At 41.2% G+C, this 25,736-nt stretch overlaps 1 protein-coding gene across 1 annotated transcript in view; it reads left to right on the forward strand.

The window, feature by feature from the left end:
* GLI3 (GLI family zinc finger 3) overlaps positions 1-25,736 on the forward strand; it is a 223,533-nt gene that overhangs the window by 116,638 nt on the left and 81,159 nt on the right. The window contains exon 3 of the mRNA XM_040964715.1: positions 8,231-8,336. Coding sequence (XP_040820649.1) covers positions 8,231-8,336 — 106 coding nt within the window. The remainder of the gene's footprint in view (positions 1-8,230; positions 8,337-25,736) is intronic.

The following is a 25,736-nucleotide window of genomic DNA, read 5'->3' on the forward strand; positions in this document are numbered from 1 at the left end:
GACAGGTGATTGACTTTGGTGATGTAATGCTCATCCACAATCCTTCCCCTGTGCTCACTGCTTTGTCCTGTGGCCTAGCTTGTGCCCCTGCAGGCCTCCAGTTTCAGCAGCAGAATGAAGAGTGGAGCTAGGTCTCAACAGTGCTGCCTGCCATCTCCAGGGTCCCCCCACAGTGTAACAGTTGATGTGACTTTGGGTAGATTAGTTAGCTTGTCTGAGCAAACAATAGAATTTCCCCTTCTTAATCCTAATGATTTTCTTGATAACAGGAAATTAAGAGAAATAAGACTTAGAGGAATAAAATAAAGCTTTGATAATGCTGACTATAGGGTTGCCAAGTGGATTCCATGAGAAAATGAGCATTAAGTCTTATAAAAGTCTGCTACTCTACTTCCATATTTTGCTGCCTGGTTCTCTTTCATTTTGTAATACTGAAAAATATAATTCAAAGGCACTTTTTCAGTTGATTTATTTTTGGTGGAATATACCTTTCAGACCCCACCTTTGCTGATGGTTGACTTGCTCGCTAAGCCAGGTGTCTTCAGAGTCCTAGATGCCAAGGTTTTTGTGGTTAGAGCTGAGACACACTCTGCAAGGAGACAGTTCATTGTCTGCTTTTATCTAGTAAGTCTAAGCATCCCAGTATACTGTTTTGCGACTGTGAAATTTGACTTTATGAGTTGTACTGGAAAAAAATATGATCAGTGATACAAGAATTTGTCACTAGTAAACAATTTCTATCTTTTGATTCCCAGCCTTATTTGTTGTCGCTGGAAATACACCATTAGCATACTTTAAAGTCTGTGCATGGATTTGTCACTTTTTGTTGATTTCATGTGATCTGCAGTTTAGATGTGATAACCATAAGCCTCCTCTTATTTCTCCTTGCTGCTTCCCAAACTGGTTATTTTTCAGTCAAATCTTGCCAGGAAAGCTAGTAACAGCAAAAGTGTCATGGATACACGTATATGGAAGCACAAGCAAGACGTGTTCCAGGAATGCTGGATGGAAAGATGTGATTGGTCAGTCATTAGGTGGAGGTGATTCTGTTTCTGCCATTGCGCATCCAGAGGAAGGACTCTAGCTGAGCCACATGCACACTTGGTAGCCAGAAAGAGGAGAGTGTGTGTTATGGATCTGAGAGTTAGAGAAAAGCTGAGTTACACTGTGACCAGAGCATAGTAATGGGCAGCATTTAGGTCTAAAATATGCATTCATGTTGATATGCCTGAGCGATTGCACAGAAGAATTACCACCTTGCTGTTTGAATAGCAGAAAATGTCTATCTAGGGAAACTTACACCGCAGATTGAGGACTGTGGAGTCGTTGCGAGAAATAAATATGAATTTGGTTTTGGAAATGGCACACTTTTTGATGTGAAATTATTTTGTGTCAATTTGTGTTGCTTCACTTAAGTTGGCAACTATTGATTGATCATTGCTCTCATTTGCTACATTTATAACAAGTTTGTTTTTTGTTACAATGATTTATTTTTGTTTGATAGTCAAATCACAGAGAGAAGGAGAGACAGAGAGAAAAGAGTCTCCTGCTGGTTCACGCCCCTAATGGGTGCCAGAGCCAGTCCAAAAACAGATTCCAGGAGCTTCTTCCACGTCTCCCATATGAGTACAAGGTCCCAGCGAGCTGGATTGGAAGTGGAGCAGCTGGGCACAAACCGGTGCCCATATAGGGTCTCAGAACTTATAGGTGGATGATTAGCCACCTGCACTGGCTAATTTGTAAGTAATAACTTTTAACCATCTTTGTTTTGATGTCTACCAGTTTTGCTAAACTCAGATGTTAAACTCAGATAGACGCTTTATAGTAAAAGATTTTTTAAGTCATATAAATTAACATTAGGACATTTGTTCTTTCAAAATTTCACGTAGATATTAACTTTCGAAAAAAGACATTCATGAAAAGAAAACTTAGTCTGAGGTTTTTCTGAAATGTAAAAATATTAGGAAATTACTTCTATGGCACACCTTTTTTCTAAAAGCACCACATAACAAATATGTTGTGCCTAGAAGGCCACCATGTCCTCTGTCTCAAGAGTCGACCCTGGAGCTGCTGTGTGAAGCAGCCATAGGCCTTATGGAAACAGATGAGTCCAACGCTAGTCCAATAAGCCCACTGGATCTGGCCAGCAGACAGTGGTTGGCAGAGCCCTCAAAAGGCACGTCTTCTTCAAGTTAAGATTTGGCAGTGGTATATAGTACAAAGCAATAAAGCATAGTTTTTAGATTTTTTTTTTTTAACTACAGGACTTCTACAAGTCCATGTTGCCAACCTCAGAGTGCCATAGATAGCCTTGCTCAGGGCTTGCTGCTCCAGGCCTTCCTGGTCAGGTGTCCTCTCAGCAGGGCACATCAGCTCACTTCTGGTGGCACATCATTCTTTGGCAGGATAGCTGGGATGAAAAGTGACTAAATCTGCAGCTTGAAGTTAGTCCAAACGGCTTGCCCCCTGCAGGCCATTGGGACTTGGAATAGGGTCTGCAGGTACCAGGCAATTGCTAGAGATGATCCAAGATCAGAGGCGGAGTCAGTAAGTCCTGGACTGTCCCTTTGCTATCCATCTCCTTGTGTGGGTTCCCTGGCAATGAGTGTCTCTCTGTCTCTGTCCTTTCTTGCACTTGAGACCTCTTATTTCATAGAGGTTGGATGGTTATTCCGGTTTGGGCATAAGGAATGTGGCACTCAGGACTCCACGTGCGGGTTTAATGATACTTAAGCTGCTGGCAGGCAATTGAATTTTGGGAACCAGCTATTTCTATACACAGGACTGACCCTAATTACAGGAAAGTACTGTCCAGCTCTGGTCCACAACAGAGTCCCAGGACAGTGCATGGATGACTTCAGTGTTTAATTAGCCAGGAGGACTTCTGTCCTGGGCAGTTGATTTCTGTGGATCCCTTTTGTGCTGTTTTCTGGACATTTTCAGGCTACTCAAGTAACATTCAGTGAAATCCTCCTTCAGGGCACTAACTGAGCCCACTTTGATCTCTCTTTTTTAATCTGTAATTTTTGTATGTAAATTTCGAACCTTAAAAGTCCGTTTCCCAGGATGGCATCCAGGAGATCTTATAGCCCGAGGATACTAAAACTATTTCTTGGGAGTAGGATGCAACTGAAGATAAATCTCCCAGTGTCTTTCTTGGTTATTCTCTGGCTACAGGTTTTATGATCAGCCCAGGCTGTCGTGAAGAGACCTAAAAATCAATGCCTCTCGTTCCTAATGAGCCCCTTAATGCTCAGCATGATGACAGCCAGTGTGAAACTGAATACTGACAACTCTACCTGGCACAAATATTTGTACTATGCTTTTCAATTTAAACACGTGTCAAGCCAATTCCATATGTATAGGGTTTAAAGACTATTCCACTCAAGCCAGGTACACACTCCTCGGAGCTCTGTTGGGTATAAGAGGACCCTGGTACAATAGTCAAACCTCTTGCAAGTCTGCAATAAATCATCTTTGCAACCATAAGCGTGTACAGTTGACTGCTTACCACTGCTCTGCAGGCCCTCCCCCCACTCCCCAAGCTGGTAGAATTTTAATTCTCTCAGTAAAATTGATTCTACCAGTTCCACACATTATTCTCCCTGTCTTCCATTTAGCCCGTTAGTTTGCTGACAGTAGAGTACACAGCACTTAGCAGCTGGTTTGTGGAACCATCAGTCAGGAAATTGTATGATAAATAGGAGGTAGCCAGGTTTAGTGGCACTTCCTTCTGCTTCAGCAGTTTTCGCCCGACTTTGGAGAAGTCATCATGTGGTGTTTTGTCAAGGGCCAGGGCAGGAGATGGCTGCGGTGCGGTAACTTATTACACATACGCTTGAGTTATGATGCGCCACAGCTGCGCTGCTCATGTGTAAATAATAAACCGTGAGGTGGATAATTATGGTGGCTGCTGGCGACAAGGGCCTCTTCTTGTCATGTGGGTTTTCTTGGACAGCTTTCCGGGTCTGTGATGGAATAGGCTGCCGATCCCCACAGAGGCAGCAGGCAGCAGACTGCCGAGATGCAGGGTAAGTGCCCTGCATTGGAGGATCCAGGAGTGTTTTTCCAGAAACGTGTTGGGATCAATGTGACATGGTGCCACATGTGTCAGGGGACGTTGTCTCCTTGCTTGGTATTTATCACATGAAGTCATGGCCAAGCACGTCTTGAATTGGAAGAAAAAACTCTATTGCACTTTCCCAGAAAGTGGCTTACGAGGTGTGATCTCCACTAACAAGCAACACAAGGTGCAGTGTTTGTGCCGACTCCAGTCCAGGAAAAGTTATTTTCAATTTAATCAAGAGGGAACCATAGGAACAGTGAAACAATGAAACTAAAACCAGATGTCTTTGGTCAAATCAGATCATACTCATTAATTATTTTTGTTCTTTATTTAAGCCCAATTCCAGTATGCAGAATTCATAAATTTCCTGGGGACATAAATAAACACTTTGTGCAAACAGTGTTACAAAATGCATCACGTGCTTTTGGTCAGAATTAACTTAAACTCACAAAGCAAAATCAAATAATTTCTCTGGCAGTGGAGAAATGAACATTAAATGACTTCGTCATTTTCTTTTTTTTTTTTTTTTTATAATTTTATTTATTTATTTTTTTTATTACATTGCATCATGAGACACAGTTTTACTTCGTCATTTTCTTTGTATTTTTCTCTCAAATATTTCCGCAGTAGTTATTTTCTTGTTCATGCTTGAAAGAAAGTGGGAGAGGTGATAGAGTGACTTTAGGTCCTGAAAGATTAATTTCTTGAAAATGAAAACATGGCCAAGTCTTTCCAATGTCAGTGATAGTACTGTGGGTCTTTCTTGGGGAAGAGCATCTCTACTGCTGGGTAAATTCTTGTGATTTTTATAGGATTAGCCAGGCACTTTTCCCCTCTGTGCACATAATCACTGTGACTTTGTTAAAAATACTCATATAAAAGGTAATGGCTGTTATTTCCTGGATGTATATGGAATGCATAATGGGTGGAATGACTTCATACATTTCGGCCCCATGTGTATGAAAAATGTGAGTTTATACTTCATCACAGTTCATTGTTACAGTCACATAGAGAAAACCCAGACACAGTTAACACCCACTTATCTGGTGGAGAGAATTTAATCACGCAGAGCACGACCAAGAGCCAGAAAGTAAAGAGACCAAGGAGGCTTCTGCCCCTGGGGTAGTGGTCACAGTGTCCCCAGAAACAGCCCTGTCGTGTGGTGCGTGCGAGAGGCCTCAGATGGTGGGTCAGACATTATTTGTGGTTCATTTGTATGCAGTTCTAGTAAGTTTATTTTTCTGATTTCCAAGATTGGAAGATAAGTATTAAGTGACAAGACCATGGAAGGCAAGTATGTTTGCATCAGCCATTGAAGCTAGGATCCCTTGACGTGCACCAAAGGTGACAGCCGTTGCCTTACCCAGGAGTATGAGTCGCATGGATTCGGATTAATTTCAAAATCTAAAATTAGGAAATATTCACTGAGTATGTGTCTGATTATTGAAAAAGACAACTCCTCTTATTTTTGTGATTGAATGAGGAGTCTTTTTTTTTTTGAGACATGTATTTTATTGGAAAGGCAGATATATAGAGAAGAGGAGAGAGGAAGATCCTCCATCCACAGAATCACTCCCCAAGTGGCCACAAGGGCATTAGCTGCACCAATCCGAAGGCAGGGGCCTCTTGTACATCTCCCACACACGTGCAGGGTTCCAAAGCTTTGGGTCATTCTCGACTGCTTTCCCAGGCCACAGGCAGGGAGCTGGATGGGAAGTGGAGCTGCCAGGATCAGAACCGGCAGCCATATGGGATCCAGATGTATTCAAGGCGACGACTGTAACCACTACACTGTCAGGCCGGCCGGGTTCAGGAGGAATCATTTTCATCAGCAGTGGTTAAATAAAGTAGAAATGCATTGCCTCTTCCTAGTTAAGTGCAGAAATCAACTGGACAAGATTGCAGGAAAAACTTGCAGCTTGAACTTTTAAACTCAACAAATCAGCTATCAATGTTTGCATTATGGAAGAACAACTCTCATAGCCTTTAAGTGCCAAGTTTATGTAATTGCCTTGTTTTCCTATGAACTTCATAAGAGTGCATTAAGTGTCAGAAATGGTTAGGTGGTTAGTATATTGCTCACATGTTGGGGTTCTAGTGCTACTGTGTATCAGGATATCGCAGTGACAATGGCAGAATGATGCCAGATGCATTCTTTCCCTCTTTCTTGATCACCCAGATCTTCCGTCCTGAATCTCCTACACTAGGTACACAACCTAGCGAGCAAGGGATGTTTTTGAAACAATCGTACTGTTGGAATTTTAGGTGTTGTGACTAAGTGGTAGGTAGCATTGCAGCTTTGTGTCCCAGCCAGCCTCCGTCAGTGCCATGCTAATAGCTTTTCATTCTTATTTTCGTTTGTTCTCTACCACCATAGTCAAATTCTCAAAGAAAGGCAGCAAAAACAAAACAAGGAAAATGCTGTGTTCTGATTTGTTTTAAATTAACTTTCTGTTATGTTCCAAAAGCCAAATGTGGTAGGAAGTTGGGAAAATAGAAAAATGTTAAGGAAAGACAACTAATCACTTGAATTCTGCATGTGCATGCCTTAGGCATTCTCTGCAACTTAGAAAGTTCACATTGGGCAAGAGTGGGGGACACTGACTTCAGGAGATGGGGTAAAGTCTGCTGCTAGTCTGTGTGGCTGGCATGGTCTCCCAGACCCTGGTGACCCCCTCAGAAACTGGCCTTTAGAACCTGCTGCCCTTAAAGAATAATGGGATCTGCAGACTTTTTCAAGTCCCTTGAAGCTGTTCTGAGATGGACTGGGTTCTATGTACCTGAACAGGCCCTGGTGGTGACTACTGCAGACAGAGAATTCTACCATATTTGCTCTTTTTCAGTGTCATAGTAATGAAGTCAAACTCCATGCTTTGGACTCCTTTGGAAAAACTGTAGTGCAGCAGTTACAGGCTATCAAACATGCCTCAAATTTGGAATTCTATCAAAACTCTAATTTTTATAGTAAGGCATAACTTAAGTAAGAGGTTTATTTTCAAATAGCAATTGTAAGTTACTGGGGAGTAAACCAGGCTGGAAGAACTATGTTAAGGTAGTAAACACAGGCAAAGGAACCAACGGACTCTGAGTAATGTGCTGGGGGATGGGCAAGAGGTGAGATGGTCTGAGCGCAAGGTGCATGTGGGGGTTGCAACAGGAACCCTGGGAGTTTGGCTGAAAGCCTGAAGGGGTCTGCTCATCTCTTCCAGGGAAAAGTGCATTCTTTGGTTAGTGTAGAGATTTACATCCTTGTATTGTGAACCTGGGCTGAGAAACATTTAGACTTTTTTTTTGCAGTCATTTAACCTAGTGGTTAAGGTCCCAAAATCCTGCATTGGACTACCTAGGTTTGATTCCCAGCTGTGATTCCCAGTTGTTTCCCACTGATGCAGATGCTGAGAGCAGCGATGATGACTCAAGGGAATGAGCTCTTGCCTCTCGTGGGGAAGACCTGGGTTGCAGTCTTCTTGCTGGTTTTGGGCCTCACCCAGTGCTGGCTGTTGTGGATGCTTGGGGAATGAACCAAGGCATGAGAGCTCTCTGTCTCTTTCTCTGTGCATCTCTTTACCTAGCAAATAATAATAATTTGCAAACATAGCTATAGATACTTTAATAAGTTCATGAGAATGAAAGTAAATGCTTTCTTTGCAAAAAAAATTTGAAATCAATGCATCACATTTTCATAGCATGTGTTTTTGATAAACTTTCTGAAGTTGTGTGTGTGTGTGTGTGTGTGTTGGGGGGTGTTCATTAGCCTTGATTTCTAGCAGGCACTATAATAGATACCATTAAAGGCAACATGGATGGAAAAAGTAAAACCATTATTTTATTGTAATGCCTTTGCCTAAAATTTACTCAACAGTTTATTTTCCTAAGCAGGTCAGTTGTCAACTGGCTGTCTTGGTTTTGTGGCTCCTGCTGGCCCTTCCTCTTTGGGCAGACTTCCTTCCAGGACGGGAGCCTGTGTTGCTCCTCTCTCTTGCTTCCCCATCTGGGATTTGGCTGCCTTCCTAAGCCCTGCTTCCTCAGGTGCAGATGGGTACGACATACTCACATGTGCTTCTGCAATGGCTCACGAATGACAGGACGGTGGAGCTGCCTCGTGAATTGCCAGCTGCATCCAGGTTTGAGTTTCACATGGTTTGGGGCTTCCTTCTTTTTCAGATCCTCCTCATCTTTTTCCTGCCTTCCATCCTCCTGTTCCGATTGATGCAAGACATCATGAGGGCCGGTACCATTACGATCCGTCTCCTATCCCTCCACTGCATGTGTAAGTATTACAATGATGCCCATTAGTGACATGGGACAAGATGCCAGATGTTACTGTCTCAAGACTTCTTGTTAATGGCACACCACTTGGTTTTGACGATGTGATAGAAGTGTGAGATTGACTTTTGAAATATAGTAAGCCTACCTACCCCTGGATTCACCGGAGCAGATCCCTGCTGCCTCCTGAGGAATGCCTGTCACACTAGGTAGCTGGAAAATATTTCCTATATATTTTGCTGAAGTATGTTCCATAGGCTGTAAATACAAAATAAATAAATAAATACAAAACCTAACGGAAGCTTGCCACTCATAATATGCATTTAATTGAGATTAGGTCTGAAGTTTTTGTGCAAAAATTTCTGTTACATGAAAGTTCTGTCCTGGGGATCACAGTGAATTGTAATGAAATTTTTATGGTATATTTTCAAAGTCCCCATGGTACATACATCAACAGTCACTTGATTGATGGGAATGTCACCCAAACAAAATGGCAAAAGTGATGGAACACACGGTTTATACAAAGATAAAAGGAAAGAATGGTGATGATAATCTGCATTAGAAAAAGGAAAAGGAAAATCTCATGGAAATAAAGATTGTTTCTTAGTTTGGGGAAGCAAAGACTAGTGGATTTACAAACTGAAGCCGTTTGTATTCTTTTGTAGTATGTCCAGAAAAGGCCCCTCAACTCGACTCTAATAAGGAGCCCTTCTGTGGGAGGGGCCATCCCTTGCTTACAGCCTTGATGTACACATTTAGTCATATGTAATAATCACCCTTCATTCTGAGACAGTAAACTTAGAAAAGCACAAGTAATACTTTGAAGAATAATGCTGGTTATTTAGATGGTAGATTGCATCTCCCTGGCTATTAGTTACGGCTGTGTAATTACATATTGTGCCAAAGAAAAATGAAGTTGTTTTAAAACAAGTCCTCCTCTGTGAACAGAATTAATTGATATTAACAATCCTAACTACATGCCCAAGTACACATATAATATTTTACCAACAGTTTTTTGGATCTATCTCCCATTACTGAATTGTAATTTCAGAGCAGATTTGCCTGGAGGTAAGTAATAAATCTGTGTTGCAGACTTCTATAAGCATTAAAGGAGAAGTGGGTATTTATAGTGAAAGAATGCAGAAACTTGTGAATTATTCTTGACTTTTTCACTAGAACACAAGTAAGTATTCACAGGATTTAGAAGCCTGCTAAAAATATACTCAAGGAAAACCAAGAGGCCAGTTGAAAACCCTCACAAAGGGAAGGAAATTCCAAATTCAGTGTGCAACATGACATGTAATTTCACCCCATTATATGGAGGTTGTATGGTACAGATGGGACCACACGGATCTCAGATGCGGATCTGTCCCATGGTTCAGAGTGTAGGAGGGCCGGATGGGCCTTGGAGACTTGGATAGCTAATGCCTCCCAGCCTTGTATCTCTGTAATGTAGTAATTTAAATCAGATTTTCTATGGAATTTTGGACTTCTTCTCTCTCTTTCTTTAAAAAAAATCATATTCTGGAGACACTTGTAAAAGGGTTTTGCATGATAGGCTGAACTATATTTCCTCTTAGTTCAGGCTACTTTGCCTGTAGTTAACCCCAAATGTAAGTCCAAAATGTTGGTTCTTGAAAATCCAAAGTGTTGGTTCTTGAGTACTTTTGAACTGGAAATGAGCACCAAGCCCCTAGTACATGCTCTAAGCCCTGTTTCCACTGGCTGCCTTGGCTCAGAGTGATAATAGCACCACAGAATGATTAAGCTCATGTCTGGAAAATCCCAAGGGGCAGGAGGAAGTTAAATGTTGGGTGTGACTGTTGACCTGGGATTCTATGGATTTTAGTGCTTCCTGTTTTCTACCCAAACTTCAAAAGTCCTTGGTAGTAATTGACTAAATTATTCTCTAACAGCCTAATTATACAAATGCATCTTAAGGTAGTTGTGTCCCAGTGAATCCATAATAAGTTGGAAATACTGGTAAGTCAAACATGGTTTTTAATACACCTAACACCCAAACACCACAGTTTAGCCTAGCCTACCTTAAACATGCTGGCAGCATGTGATGTTAGTTAGCCTAGCACAAAGCCTGTTTTATCATGAAGTGTTGGATATCTCATGTAATTTATTGAATACAGTGAAGGGAAACAGAGAGTGCTTGTACTGGGTATACTTTGAAGGTGGAGACAAAGAACCATTATTTGAGCCATGGTGACTTGAGTCTTTGGAAGTGATGGGCTGTCTGTACTGATTATTATAGATTCTTCTGACATCCCAGGAGAAGCTGGGAAGTTTCTGGGAAGAATTCTCACTGGTTTAGGCACTGAGCATGGCGAGCTGCTGGCCTTCTGGGATTGCTCAACTTCCATGTGTGCTAGCTGAGCCCATGGGTGGACACTACACTTAGGAAGTGGGCTGTGGGAAGTTGAGCTAGTCATGCCTCTGCTTTTGTAACATACCCTTGTCTCTCTTCCTAACAACTTCTGTACTCTTGGATGTCCCAGACACTCTTCCTATGGTGCCCTGCCTGCACAGGGTTGCTGTGCCTTTTGGTGCCCAGCACTTTGGCAGATACTTTGTTAAAGGAGCTTAGTGTGTTCACATTGGTCCAGTCCAGGAGACAGTGGATGAGCCCTCTGAACCTCAATTCAGGTGCACTGCCATTCACGGGTCCCAAGAAGATGGAGCCTTCTCCATCTCTTCTGAAGACAGGGGAATTCAAGCAAAATATGTCCAGAAAGACACTCTGAAAAACAGAGAGCTCTACACAAGTGCTGGGAGAGTTAGCATGGGAGGGAACTGTGAGCGTGAAGATCCCTGAAAGTTTCTCTTCTGACCTGACTCGGTGAGGTCCCAGGGATCCCCTGCTTCCAAGTGCCTGCCATCATCTTGAAAGTGGAGGGTAATTTTGGGTAATATAACATTAAATTATAAGTATTTCAAAAATAAGGATTTGTGTTGATGAAAATGCCGACAGATCTGTTTAGTAGGATGGCAAGAACTGTGGGAAATCTTCTCTCGTAGCCCATCATTAAGGATCCTATTGAAAGAGGTTTATAAATTGCTCCTCTTTTTAGATAAACCACCCTATATTAAGGCATCGACGATATGGTGCAGAATTAAATTAAAATCTCATAAAATGAAATATGTTCTGTATTAGCTGTTTGACACTTAATTTGCCTCTGAATGAGTAGAGGAAATCACAAATTAACCTGCCTTTGTTTTTCCAACCATGGCTTATTAGGTGTTAGAACAACTGCAATTACAGCCTAATAATAAGCACTCAGCCTTATAAATATGTGTGGAAATACATCAGTTTGTGTTAAAGCACCCAGCTTTCCATACAGACTCTCACAGCATTATCTATAAATTGTGATTCGAGCAAAATAGATAAAGCCTAGAAAGTTGACTCCAATATAGTACTGGACATAAAATTAGATTTTGCTAGTGTTTCCTTGAACTCAAAATCTTAAATTTAAATTCAGATTTTCTAAATAAGATGTGAAATGCAGGTATCATGGTTCTCTGAGTTATCGTAGGAAGCTTTATAAAATTTATGGGATTTTTGAAATCCCGGTAGCTTAAAAATTAGGCAACACTGGAAATGAGGAAATTTAGTTTTTCTTCTGAGTATTATTCACCACTGAATTTTCCAGGAGTTACACCTAGTTGGCACAAGTGCTATCTCTCCTTCTCTCAAATGATTTGCCATGGCCATGGGTGACTTCTGTTTGCATATATGTAAAAGGTACAATGTGTTAAGAAAAAAGACCAGAGTGGTTCTACTGTATAATATTACTGAGATTGCTTAGAACATTAAGGACAGAATCTGAAACTGCTTACACAGAGTTGAGGCAGTTGTTCTGTGTGTTTATTTTCACTAGGTCTGCTCTGTATTTCCTGCCTGGAATTGTTTACATCGGGGTGTGTCCTTGCTTGAGCGATGCCCTGTGGGCTAGACTTTACTGTTGATTTTAGCCTTTCACTTGCACATTTAGACAACTGGAATATTACATCATTTTGACCCCAGAATACAGTTGTATCTTCAAGTAACTACTTCATACAGTAATGAAGAAAATACTTTTTCTCTTGTATTTCACACGTGTTGCCTTTTTTTGTGTTAAAACTCATTGAGTATGCTTATTTTAAAAAAGTATCCATGCGTATTTCCAGAAAGCCAAATTGTAAAGTTGCTTTCCATTGTACTTTGATTTCATTCACTTTGGATTTTCACTTGGTGGGACTTTAGAGGCTATCCCTTACACACACTTTTTGTGAGCCAAGGTTTTCTCATGTGTTCGCCAAGTTGAATTGAATTTTGAACTGTCCCTTAATACTGAGATATGCTATTCATCCTCCAAAGCAGGGGCCCTAGTTACTAATCCATTGCAATAATTCACGCCCCACAGATCAGCTCGCCACTTGAGCTGAGAGCTGCCTGGCTGTGAGCAGACCTGCACCCTGAGCAGCTCAAACAGAGGCTGTTGAATTCCACCATCCTTTGCACTAATTCCTTTTAGAAGGCCAGCTCCATCCTTTCTGGCTTGGGGAAAATGAGTATTCTACCAACAGCCCCTTTTCTCTTCACTAAACCTGTATGGCTGCCTGACTCCCCAGGATCACTCCACCGAAATAAGAGCAGGTTTGCCCACAAAAGTGGTTCACATTCCCAAGCCTTGCACACAAGAGAGCTGAGCGTAGTAGGACATTTGTATAAGGGTACTTCACAAAGTTGCTGGAAAAAAAATTAAAGATAAGCTTATTTGCTGTCCAAATTTTTGAAATATCAATGCTTTTTTTATAATATTCATGTTCATGATTTTTTTAAAGTATCTTATGCAAGGATATCAAATTTTTGGCAGTCAAATAATATTATAATCCATTTTGCATATTTTTTTGCAGTACTCTTGTATTAGCTGTGCAGTAGAGTGCAATGGAAATAAATGAGGCATCTACCCTCTAATTATGACAGGCTTTGAGGGCTAATGGCTGGGAAATGATAGGCAGTTTTGGAATGTGAGTACATGAAATTCTTCCCAGAGAGAGGCTGCTCTGAGACATGGGCATTAAGGTAAAAGCTTATAGAAAGGACTAGAAAGTAGGTGACCGAGACTACTAGTGAGTTTCTGTCCTCTTCCCCTTCTGCCCTCTTCCCTGAAGTTCAGCATTTGCTTGTGCTGATGTGCTTGTGGGAGTTCAGAGGAAGTATCTTCCAAAGCAGCCTCCAGTCTAGCCACTTATGGAACACTCTCTGATGAACATATACACATAATAGTGATTTCATTGTCAGGGAAGCTTTTCAGTGAGAAGTGGAGATTTAGCAAATGCTCGTAATTTTATTTGGAGGCATAGCTAGTTTGGAAGATTTTCAGACTATGCCTTAAAAGAAACACAGGAAAGTCCCCCTTCCCCTATGCCCACGAATACTTGTGGCCTGCTGTAAACATTATTGACAGATAAAGTATAATGAATGATGGATCCTGTCAAATACTATAGCTGAGGCTAACACTGTATCTCACCCACACCCACACACTCAACACAAAGTACAAAGAAGATGAACCAGGTTATGGTTACATCTCCCAGGGCAAACGCTGGATACTTCTTTGTAGTTTCTGGGTTTATTCCATGTCTTATAAAGTATCTCCTAAATAAATACTCTTTTTCAGGATAATCGGTCAACGTTTACTTTTCTTAGAATATGTCACCTGATGCCAACAGTGTTTGCTTGCTTCTGACTCAAAGGAAAAGCTCAATTAACTACAAGTACCTTTTGCAATCTAAATGCTGTCCCATTGCCAAACTGAATTATTAAAAAGTAGGTTATTACAGAGTGAGTGTGGAGGTGTGGAGACATCTTTTGTGATTGTGTACTGTTTCAGGTATGTCTATTGCTGCCTTGGATACCTTCACACAGAAGTAAAATTAAATACAATTTGCATCTTAAATCTGGGTGGGAATTGGGCGTATGGGGTAAGCCTCAGTTGGGATCTCCACATGGCCTTTTTGAAGACCTAGCATCCAGGCTCTGCTGTCCAGCTCTTCATTCCAGTTTCCAGCTAATGTGCACTCTTTGAGACAATGCAATGATGATCCCGGTATCCCTGCATGCCTGTGGGAGACCATGCTGGAGGCCAGCTGACAACTGCTTGTTGTGCTCCCTTTGAAGCATGATGAGCTAGTTGTTAGGATAAGATGATCCAACTGACTGCATCATCTCTCTCTGGCTTTTAAGTTAACTTGTCAATTCAAGTAAAATGAAAAACAGTGATGAATAGACAGTTCACATTAATGATACATTATGATGACTATGGCTAACATTTTTACGTATTTCAGGTTAAGCACAATTTTAAGGATATTGTGTAACTGTCTGTGATAATATTTATAACAACCTTATGATGGAGTTAGAATTGTTAGAGGTATGAACCTTGCCATAAAGAAATCACACATCTCAGAGTCAGGGAGTGCCATTGTTTTAGCACAGGTGTCAGACTCTGCACCTGCTTCCTTGACTTTTGTACTCTGCTGGTAAGAATGAGCACTTTACTGCTCTGATTGTTATTTACAGGATGAGGACACCTCATTCAAATGACACCTGACTGGCATCTTTCATGGCACGGATGCTGTCCTCTTCTGCAAATTTCTAGAGTAGGAATATGGCAATGTGGAGAAAAACTATAAAGACCAGTTCACACCTTTTCTCCTAATGTGATCATGACCCAGGAAACAACAACAACCCCCCCCACACACAGACATATCAGTTTGTTGCCATTGTGTGTATGATACTTAACAACTGGAGAAATATTTAGCAAACACAGGAGTGGTAAGATAAATTATGATTTATCACCTCTGCAGGATGTTGAATAACACTTAGCAATCACATTTGAACAAGTAACAATAAAACAGGTGAATCCTTATTAGCGATTACAGAGTTCTTCCCAGTAGTGAAAACTGGGCAGAACTGAATCATGACTGTATCTGCCTAAAACTCTCTTCCTCTGGATACTCATGGCTGCTCCTTCACTTGACCAACCACAAAAATTATAAACTATGCCCCATGAATCAAATTTGGTTCATGACCTGTTTTTTTTTTTTATCAATAACATTTGACTGGGGCATAGTGACACATGTTATATACTGTCGTCTGTGGCAATTTTTATAATGGAAAGGAAAAGCTGATAACTGGACAGAACTTATGACCTGAAAGGCCAAAAAAGAATTTGACAAGTCTTGATTCAAAATAACACTTCCTCTTTGGCCTCATTTGTTGTTTTATTTTTATTCTTTTTTTTTAAATAAGCACTGTCATACATCTTTTTTTTTTTTTACTTATATCCCCAACAATTTTCACTGCCTGTCATCTCTGGTGAATAACAAAAGTAGAAGACTTATTATTTAGCTGTTTTTCTTATGATTAGTAGGGGGAAAATAAGGAAGCTTGTCTAATTTTTGCTAACTGCCTTAGATTACCTGCATACGTAGTTCCTCTCTGACAAGTGTGAAAATGGGCCTGAGACACAGGTCCTCAACTTATAACAATTTGATGAGCAGGCAATGTGAATCTAGTTTGAGCAACAGACACTTTACATTGATTGGCTGAAGAAACAAACACATCGTGTGCAAGGGGCACAATACTTCTTTCTCTTTTGCGGTATTTTCTAACGACTGCAATATTGAATTCGGTCCTCAGTGGCAGAGAAAGCAGGCCCTAATTATAGTGCATATTCAGAGGCTGAGCACCAGCTTCTTGGATAAAATTCCTGTGCTCTTTGTGCTGTGCTCAGCAGCATGGTCCGGGAGCAGATATTGACTGAGGCATTCACGTGCACTGAACCGGAAGCCGCCGACTCTATAGAGGCTTCTGTCAAACCTGTTGCAGGGGCCTGGGAGGTATTGGAGTGTAACAGACTTTTTTCTTTGAGTACAATGCTCCCACTCATGTTAAGCCTGGCTTCAAAGAAACCAGAAATTTATGGCCATCATTTTATTTATTTTTCAAAAATATGGGGAAGAAAATTGAACTGCAATAGAATGTGTCCTGACCAGGAAGACCCTGGGAGGTGGTTGTTTTTAGGGTAAATGCTACCTAAACCGAGATTGCTGGCAGCTCTTCCTATGTGGTCGTCTCTCCTCCACTTAGGTATCAGAGCCCACTTTTTTCACCTAAACAAAGACTGCCATTTCCTATAGCACAAGGCAAGCTGAGTTCATTTCAGACCTTTCCCCGGGGGAATAAAGGCCAATGACACAGGGCTGCCTGTCATTCATCCTTATTATTGTTGTCACCCCAGCCCTGTCCCTAGGGAAATTCATCTACCAAAAAGTAAAATATCAGACTCACATTGAAGTATGTGAATGTTTGTGTTATCTGTTTTATTTGTTGTAAAGCACTGTATTACGTGTCTTCATTACAGGACTGTGAGAGCTTGTCTGTGAGCAGTGTCTTCTGCGGGCCCTCTTCTTTGTATCCATCTCCTATCCTGGGATCAGTTAGTGGGAGACTGCATGGTCTCGCATCTTAATGGAGGCTGCAAGAGGGGGAAAAAGGCCTTCCTAGATTTGAGTCTTGTTTTCATGATTGAAACCTTCTCATCCCTGCCTGTGGATTTCAGCACCGCAGTCATAACATGTATTCGTGGTGGGATTGAGGGAAGAGTTCAAACCAAGATAGGGCAGTGATGGGGCCCGAGCGCTGTAGAGGGAAGCTTTCCAGTTGAATTGCTATGGATGGCATGCACAGTTGGCGAGTGAGAATTTGTGATAGTCCTTGAGCATGTCTCTCTACTCTGTGAAATGTGGGCAGCAAGTTATAAGGCTCATATGTAGGTGGTTCACACCCTTTGAAAAGCCCTGGGAAAGTCTAAAGGTACTTTGGACCCTGTATAATTTGTGTTAACATCCCCACCTCCTTCCATCTTTTATAAACCAGCAAGCATGAGGACTTGTTAGTTATTTACATTTTTTTGTTGTTTCTTGTCCCCATGTTTGTTGGAAGAAGGGAGTTGAATTGGCAGTTGGGAGTAGTGGAAATTGAATTGGAAGGAATGAAAAGTAGAGTCCACCCCTTTCCCCCAGTGTATTGGAGGGAAACATCCTTCCTTGGTCTGTTTGCTTTGCAAGGGTGTTCTTTGATGAGGTCTTTGTGCCAGGCACCCACTGAAGTCTCAGTGTACTCAAGCTTTAGAAAAGGCGATTGGCCCTTCTTTGTTTTCTTTGTTGAACTGTTTATTTTGCTTTCTTCCCACGAGGTTCCCTGGCCTTGCTCTGACAACGCTTTTCTGCATGAATGACATTCCTCGGAGCCACAAGTCTCCTAATTCTTCCAGTCCATTTGATTCCAGCCTGTGTTATTAGTCCATGGCTTCGATCTGCTGTGGGGTCTTTGCCAACGAGAGTGCTTGTTAAGTGCCCCTAACGTGGAGACCTAAAGACATTTTTTAACCTCATTAGTAAAGAGAGAAGTGCTTCATTCCAGTTTAATAACAGAGCTACCCTTCAGTCACTCCTGGCTCTGACATCAGCAAAGGAGGCAGCTAGCTCGGTCGTTGTATGTCATTTTATGGCTTGGACAGAGATGGAGAGTGGATAAACCTAAACTTATTCAATCTCTATTAATAAAGAGAAGAAATTTGATTCTTTAATGCATTTTACCCTAATTACAAATATCAGTAAAACATGGTGATACTGCTTGATCAAATTTAACTGTTCCAAGAGCAAAATTCTCTGAAAAGTCTGTGTGGCATTTTTTTTAAAGATTTATTTATTTTTATTGGAAACTCAGAAATACAGAGAGAAGCAGAGACAGAGAGGAAGATCCTCCATCCAATGATTCATGCCCCAAGCAGCCACAATGGCCAGAGCTGAGCCAGTCCAAAGCCAGGAGCCCTAGAGCCTTTTCTGGCTGTCCCGGGTTGGTGCAGAGTCCCAAGGTTTTGGGCCGTCCTGAACTCCTTTCCCAGGCCACAAGCAAGGGAGCTGCATGGGAAGCAGGGCCACCAGGACCAGAATCAGAACCAGCACCCATATGGGATCCCATCGCATGCAAGGAGGGGATTCTAGCCTCCGTGCTCAAGAGTCTGTGTGACTTTTTTATCTGTTTTTTGTGCATGAGAATCTGGACTCTACAAGTAGCTGAGATGCATTGTGACTCATGGAGAATCCATGTTTACTAATCATGTACCTGGAAATGGTTTTAAACACAAGACCTCCAAGAGAGGACAGAAAGAGTTTGTCAGGAATGAACATGCCATCAGTGAGGGAAATCATGCCGTGTAAATACCTATTTGTAGAAAACATCGTTCTAAAGACCCAGACAAGTCCCAAAGCAGTATTCTTGGGCATGATTTTTATTTCATTTTTTATTGCTGTTAGACTTGATTTGAAATTGGCTCTGAGGTTTTTGAATGTTCAAAATGCTGGGCAGTCTTTCTGGGAAGTCTCACCAGTGTTCCCATTGGCAACTAAATACAATCATCATATAGAGAGAATTTGTCAGAAGGGGAGTTACACTCTTCACTACAGGAGGTACTTCCTGTTTGCAGAAGGCTCTGAAAACAGACCCCCCAGTGTGGGGAAACACAGCTGCCCTAATACTTCCTGTGTAACACAATTCACCATCTCTCCTGAGTGGGGCTAGATTACAGCTTTGCTGAGTGATCATCTCAAGCAGTACTCCTCCCTGCCGGGTATGAAGTTGGTTATGTAAGTCCATGCAAGTGCTGTTTTCTTGAGTTTCAACAGGTGATACCAAGAAATTCAAATGCAGTGCTATTCGCAAATGGCATCTGACGATCTGTTTAAGCTCAGTTTATCAGCTGTACTCATGGTAAATGTAGACCTCAATCACATACGTGAATGCTCGTGTGCCATTCCCTCTACAGTAAACCCTGAAGTTTACTGCCCCTTCCTTGCTTACATGAAGATCTGCTGAGAGAGTCTTGTCCAAAGTCTGGACCTACTGCTCTCTTTCTCCCTGTGCTCTCTGAGTAACATTTATGGGTCTTTCAGCCATCAGCCATCAGCCATTGGACCCCATGTACAATCTGAGTGTCAATTCAAGTAGATTTCCCATGGAAAGAAAAAATTAAGTAGGATACCGTATCATCAACCATACCATTCTGTTATATTGAAAGCCTCAATAGCATTAAAAATGTGCATTTAAACATATGTACCATAATTAAAATTGGCTTAGGGTGGTTCCCTTTTGGTTTTAAAAACGGACTTTGAAGCACAGGCTGGATTAAATACAGCTCAGATATATACTGTCAGTTGGCTTAATCTTTCCAAACCTAATTTTATCATTCAGCCCCTTTGTGTATCGAAGATTTAATCAAGAAGCATGTATGTACACTTAACATATTGTCAATTGCACCATGGGTACTTAGCAAATGGTATAATTACCTAATACTTAGCTGTCACCGTATTTAAAACATGCACTCTAACTTGTGCATCATGTGTCTAAACCTTTCTAACATCTCTGAAATTGGAATATGTCTTCCATCTGTGTTATCTGACAGTGGCTACATGGTGATGTGGCAATCAGGAGAGAGTTCCAGGAATCTCTTAAGTAACTTTGCTTGTATTTTCCTTTCTGTGCTTATACTGGGGTGATTTAAGATTAGCAAAATCTGTCTCTGAATGAGTCTAGAAGAACACCAAAAGAAGCAAGGAAAAAGAAATACTGTCTGTCTTAGTGCCTGAAACAGTGTTGCAACTTTAGATCAGCATCTCAGAACTGATAAAATACAGTGCGTGTTGTGTGTGTGTGTGTGTGTGTGTGTGCGTGTTTTCAATGAAAAGCTTGATTCATTACCAAGCTGTTCTTTCCGCCCTAAGAACACAGCTGCATTTTCTTAAATGTTACAGTAATGGGCTTACTTTACAGGGCTACAAAGTTAAAATGAAAAAGAGAATTTTTTTAATGCTATTATTCTGTTTAAATCCTACAAAATGGAAAACGAGGACATCTTCAGCCTGGAACAGTATAAAGGAGGGAAGTGTGTGCTGTGTGCTGGCTGTGCTGGTGCAGATGCATGGCACAGGCTCTGAGAGGAGAAGACTTCATGATTAATGGTGTTTATTCTTGACAGAAGCCTCCTTTATTTATCTGCAATACAGTTTAGCGATTTTATCAGGCACCTGAATGAAAAATATTCAGTCATACCAATATTGCAGTGTAAATTGAGTAGAGTCACTTTTTATTATATCTTTCTGCCTTATCATCTGCACAGTAATTTTCTAGCAGAAGTTTGATATGGAAAGGCTGGATTTAGCTGTACTTGACACAAAGCCTCTTCAATTTCCCCTAAAAGTTCAGGCTGCTCTTAGAAATGTGTGTGTGAGTATGAGTGTCTGTGTGTGTGTGTATAATATATAAACCCTCTCTCTTATCCAAGCAATTTCAGGATTTGAAAGAATAAAGATAAAATGCACAAACCTGGATGGGAGAAATGTTGTTAATATAAAAACATCTAATAGCTGTGAGCTTCCTGGTAAAAGCTCCTTTCGTGTTTAAGCTTGTGGCTCAGTACTGAAGCTTTTGCATAGCTATGTGGTCCCACTTTCTTCTAATCAATCACCCTCGAATCCAATCAGCATAAAACCAGACCCCATCACTTCTCCCAGGAATAGCATCAAAGCTGAAGACCAAAGTGGACCAGAGATGACAGTGCAGTTCTAGAGAATGAGACAGAAGGAAAATGGGAGACCTGACTTGTACAACGTTCAAGTAACATGTCACTAAGTTTTAAACAATCTTTTATTCATACAACAGATTGATTGCATTAATTCTCACAATCAATCCATACCAGGTAGGGACAAATGGTTTAAATCATAAAAAAAATTAGTGGATTTGGAGACCCAAAGGGAATTTAACCCTGGTGGGTGAAATGGAGATCATGTACTCCAAATCCTCTCATTTCACAGATGAAAATGCAAAGCTCCCAAAGCTGTTTCCAATCAGTCTCTGGCCCTGTGCACAGGTTTTTCCAAGGGCAGTAGGAACAAGTAAGACTTGGCACATCATTTATGCATTCCAAGTCAGTTGACTACTCACCGGAAGTGTCAGAAGCATGCTGTCCCAGTGAAGAAGGAGCGCAAGAGGAGACTCTGGCTCCTGAGCTAATTTTCCGTCTCTTACAGTGTTCATCTCCCTCCTTGGGCTAAGCTCTAAGAAGCCATAACAAGACCTCTGAGAATGTACCTCCTTCTGAGGAACTCCATGTGTCATTTCTGCAGTCGTACAGAGCAAGGTTCATTGCACAGCAAATGTACTCTTTCAACACCTTCAGCAGTATATGCTATGAGATGTGATCATTTAGCTCCTGAATGTTTATTTGAATCAGTGATGTGTTCATATAGAACCCTCTTAAAATCATACAGAGTGGACTCAACTTTGGGGAAATTATTCTTTGCAGTCCTCTGTGGGAGGAATAAAACCCATTTTAACTTTAAGCATTCCCCCCTTTTTTTCAGCGTGTAAGTAACGTGACCTTAGTTGTTAGAAGGACACAGTAATGTGTATTGTGGGTATTTGCTTCTCCCTTCCCAGGAAGCTCTTTTGTTTTATTCAGTAATAGCTTTCTGCTAATGTGCACTCTGGGAGGCAACAAGTGATGGCTCAAGTACTTGATTGTCCCTCCTCACTGTGTGAGAGCCGTAGATTGAGTTCCAAGTTCTTGGCTCTGACTTTGTCCAGTATTGTCCATTGTAGTCATTTAGAGAATGAACCAGCAATTGGTAGATCTCTGTCTCTGTCTCTGCCTTTCATATAGATATTTTAAAGAATTGAGATTGAATACAGTAAATTTAAAAATACATGGATTAATTAGAAATGCATGGAAATATTCTTCAGCTGTAAAGAGGCTGTAAGTGGGAAGGGTATGAATGGGACCATTACTGCACTTACAGGCTTGGGGCTTTAGTGGACTAATTATGGAAGAGTAGGCAGCATTAAATCATAGTAACAACCCAAGACTGTGGTGTATTGGAGGCAATAGTGATTCAGAGAGGGCTGGAGCAGTAGAAGAGGGGTCTCAGTGTAGCCAGAGGGAAAGCATGCAGTATGACAGAACCATTGGGTGCAGAGAGGAAGTGAGGCAGATTAAGACCCTGTCTTCCCCTCCCATCCCCCACCACCTGCCTTGCCAGTGCTGGGTTAGGTGAACCATAAAGGAAAGTGAGTCACAGTCAGACTGTGGGAAAACTAGTGTAGATGGAAAGCAAAAGTCATGTCCCGCTGGACATATCAGGGCCACGTCATGATTCTGGAATACAGGTTATCTGGAAACCTACATTGAATAGAGGAAAAGATAAAGCATATGATTATAACAATGTCTGACACTGTCCCAGAGTACAAGGATACATCAGAGAGTTTATAGAAAATGTAATTAAAAGATAAGATGATTTTGATGCAAAAGAACTTTGAAATCCTTGCAAAGCTTTTACATAATACACATCTCTGAACTTTTGGATAAGTTGTCATATGGATAGATTTTGAAAGTTTTTGCAACAAAATAAATTTATTTTTCTATTTCTTTCATGAACTTTTGGGAATATCCTTTTTTTGTGGAGGTTTTATTGATTTATTTCCTCTGGGCATAAAAAATAAAAATTTTCATTGTAAGTTCTGATGTATTAAAACTGTGCTTATTGAATAGTTAGTTGGCTAAATACCCTGTCATGAATATTAACTGTTGTTCTCAATTAGACCATTGCTTAAATATGAAAAAGTAACTTCTTGTTATACATGGAACAAATTTAAGGACAAGCAGACTGTTCTGTGTAAAAGCACATAGCAGTCTCTGAGTGCACCCTGAATTAGGAAGGACATGCTTGCTTTTCTAGCATTCCAGGTAAGGGAAAGCAGATTATAATAACCTGGCATATAAACCTTGCTAATACTCTTGTAATGGATAATGCGAGGGATTAAATATTGTATTTGAATCTTTGAATTTTAGTAACCCAGCAAGTTAGATAAAAATGCAGTAACTAATTAGATTAGATGGTATTTCCTTCTAAGGAGTCCAGTTATTTTTTGGTAGTATCCGTTTTAAGTTTTAAAATTTACCTGGTGTGCTGATAAAACACTCTTATAAGAAACATTTGCCCTTTAAAAATACTTATTTTATGAGAAACATACATGCAAATGGTGCTCCTTTCTTCTGGTTCACTCTCTTAAGTGCTCACAGCAGCTGGGCTGGGCCAGCCTGGTGCCAGGAGCTGACACCACCACCTTGGTACTTGCTGCCTCCTAAGGTGCACATTGAGTGGAAACTGCATCAAAAGCAGAGGATTCATACTCGGGCATGCAGATATGGGGTTCAGGCATCCCAACCCAGCATCTTACCTGCTAGACCGAAAGCCCACCCCTATTTTCTTGTAATCTGTTTTTATGACCATATAAAATAATTAAAGTCAATGTATTTTCACAAATACAACTTGATTTTCTTTTGAGAGAGTATTAGAATAACCTGTATCTTCTTTCTTGCCTGAAATAGTACTTTATGCACCATTTTCTGGTTTTCATTGGGTGATGTTAATACCAAGTACCCAATATAGGTCTTCATGCTCTTGGAAAGACAAGCAGCTAGCAACAGTGTATGGGATGGTATACCTGCTGGAGATGCTGGGATGTTGCCTGCTTGGACCCAGTGCAGGGATGAAGGAGATGGGGCTAATTTGCTCAGTTGATTTGAGAATCTCAGGTTCCCAGAAAGCAGTTTGTGTGCATGAGCTTGGAGGATTGCAGGTGTATTTTTGTACATTTTTGCTGCAGCATAAAGATCATGATCTGTCTGTTCTTGACCTCCTTCTACGTTTCAGTGCTTCCTTCTAGAACGTGCGCCTATTTTGGGTTTGCTCTCTATGATTTGTGTCTCCCTTTAGTGATTCAGCCTCACACTTCGCCCAAACACAGAGAGGATGGGATGCCACCAAGACAGAAAGTGACAGGAAGCCAACAGTCACCTTCAGCCCAAGTCCTTGTATGTCTACTCAGAGCAGAAGTCAATCAAAAGACACCTGTAGTATTTTGGCTAATGCTTCTGAAATCCTCAAGTGAAAATATCGAACAATCTTGACAAATATTTACTAGGTCAAGTTTATGAGCATTTGTTGAATAGTTGGCAAATTTTTGTGGCTGACTTTTCTGCACCTCTCTCCTCTCTTTGCTTTAATAGAAGTCACTCCTCTTCTTGTTGGAATCTGGAATGACTCCTTTCCACACCAGTGAGCACACATCTGCCTATTAGATTTAAAGAGTTTAACTTTCCCTCTCAGATTTGTTAAAGACATTGTAACTGACAAATGATGAAGCTGCCAGAAATTTAGAAGTGGCCCTGTTAGGGTTTTGAGACAAGCAGCTTTATTTAAAGTGCACCTGGATATTTACATCCATGTCAGATGTCTGTTCAGCCATAGTAGTTTAAAGTTGTGCGCTCAGCATTGTTGGCTGACAGAACTCTTAGAAGAGGAGAGGGGGAAAAAATCAGTACCTGAGGAAAGTCATGCTAGGCCACATCACAAGAGCCTGATGTGGAGGGAGGATTACCAGGTTGGGAACCTTCACTAAGCGAGTGAGGAACTTGGAGCAAGCTACTGTGGTGTAGGAGGTCAAGTCACCTTTTGGACCTTTGTATACTGGAAGATTCTACAAGCACATCAGGGGTTTCTGTAGCGCAGCAGTGGTCACCACTGAAGTTGCTGGAGTGAATCCAGGCTCCTGTTCTTCCAGGACTACCTTTGTGGAGGATTCCGATTGAGCGCCATGGTGTAGGCCTCAACTTGGCCCAATCACCCAGCCCTTGTTGTTGTGGACACTTGGAGAATGAAGCAAGAGATGAAAGATCTTGCTCCCTTGACTCTTGGCCTTTCTGATAAAATGAAAGTAAATACATTAGAAGTTATTTTAAAAAGAAAGAAAGAAAATGAACTCAATGACCTTTAGTGGATGTTCCATGTAGATTTCTGTCTCTCCTTTTACATATAGGAGTTCCACTCCTCACAGAAGCTCTGAATAACAGAACCTGAATTCAAATCTCTCCTTCAAAGCTGGTGCATTAAGTTGCTGAGCTCATATTCAAAACCACTTTATGTGGCTTTATGACCTTTACTAAGATCCTGGGAAGTCCCAGGGGCGTTTCCAAAGGACAGCAAACTGGTACTTTCAGGTTTGCTTTGTAAAAAGGTCTCCTCTACACACATCCCCTTGTGTGGCTGCTCATGCAATCTTGTTCTGAGATTCAGAGCTTGAAACTGGAGGGAGGTGAAGTCCTGCTTATGTTGCAGGCATCCCATATCAGGATGCCAGTTCAAGGCCTGACGGCTCTGCTTCAGATCCATCTTCATACCCATGTGCCTGGGAAAGCAGCAGGTAAAAGTCCAAGTACTTGACCCCGTGACACCC

Source organism: Ochotona curzoniae, unplaced genomic scaffold (assembly GCF_017591425.1).
Source record: "Ochotona curzoniae isolate NIBS_2020 unplaced genomic scaffold, NIBS_Ocur_1.0 scaffold_3835, whole genome shotgun sequence".
Taxonomy (NCBI): domain Eukaryota; kingdom Metazoa; phylum Chordata; class Mammalia; order Lagomorpha; family Ochotonidae; genus Ochotona; species Ochotona curzoniae.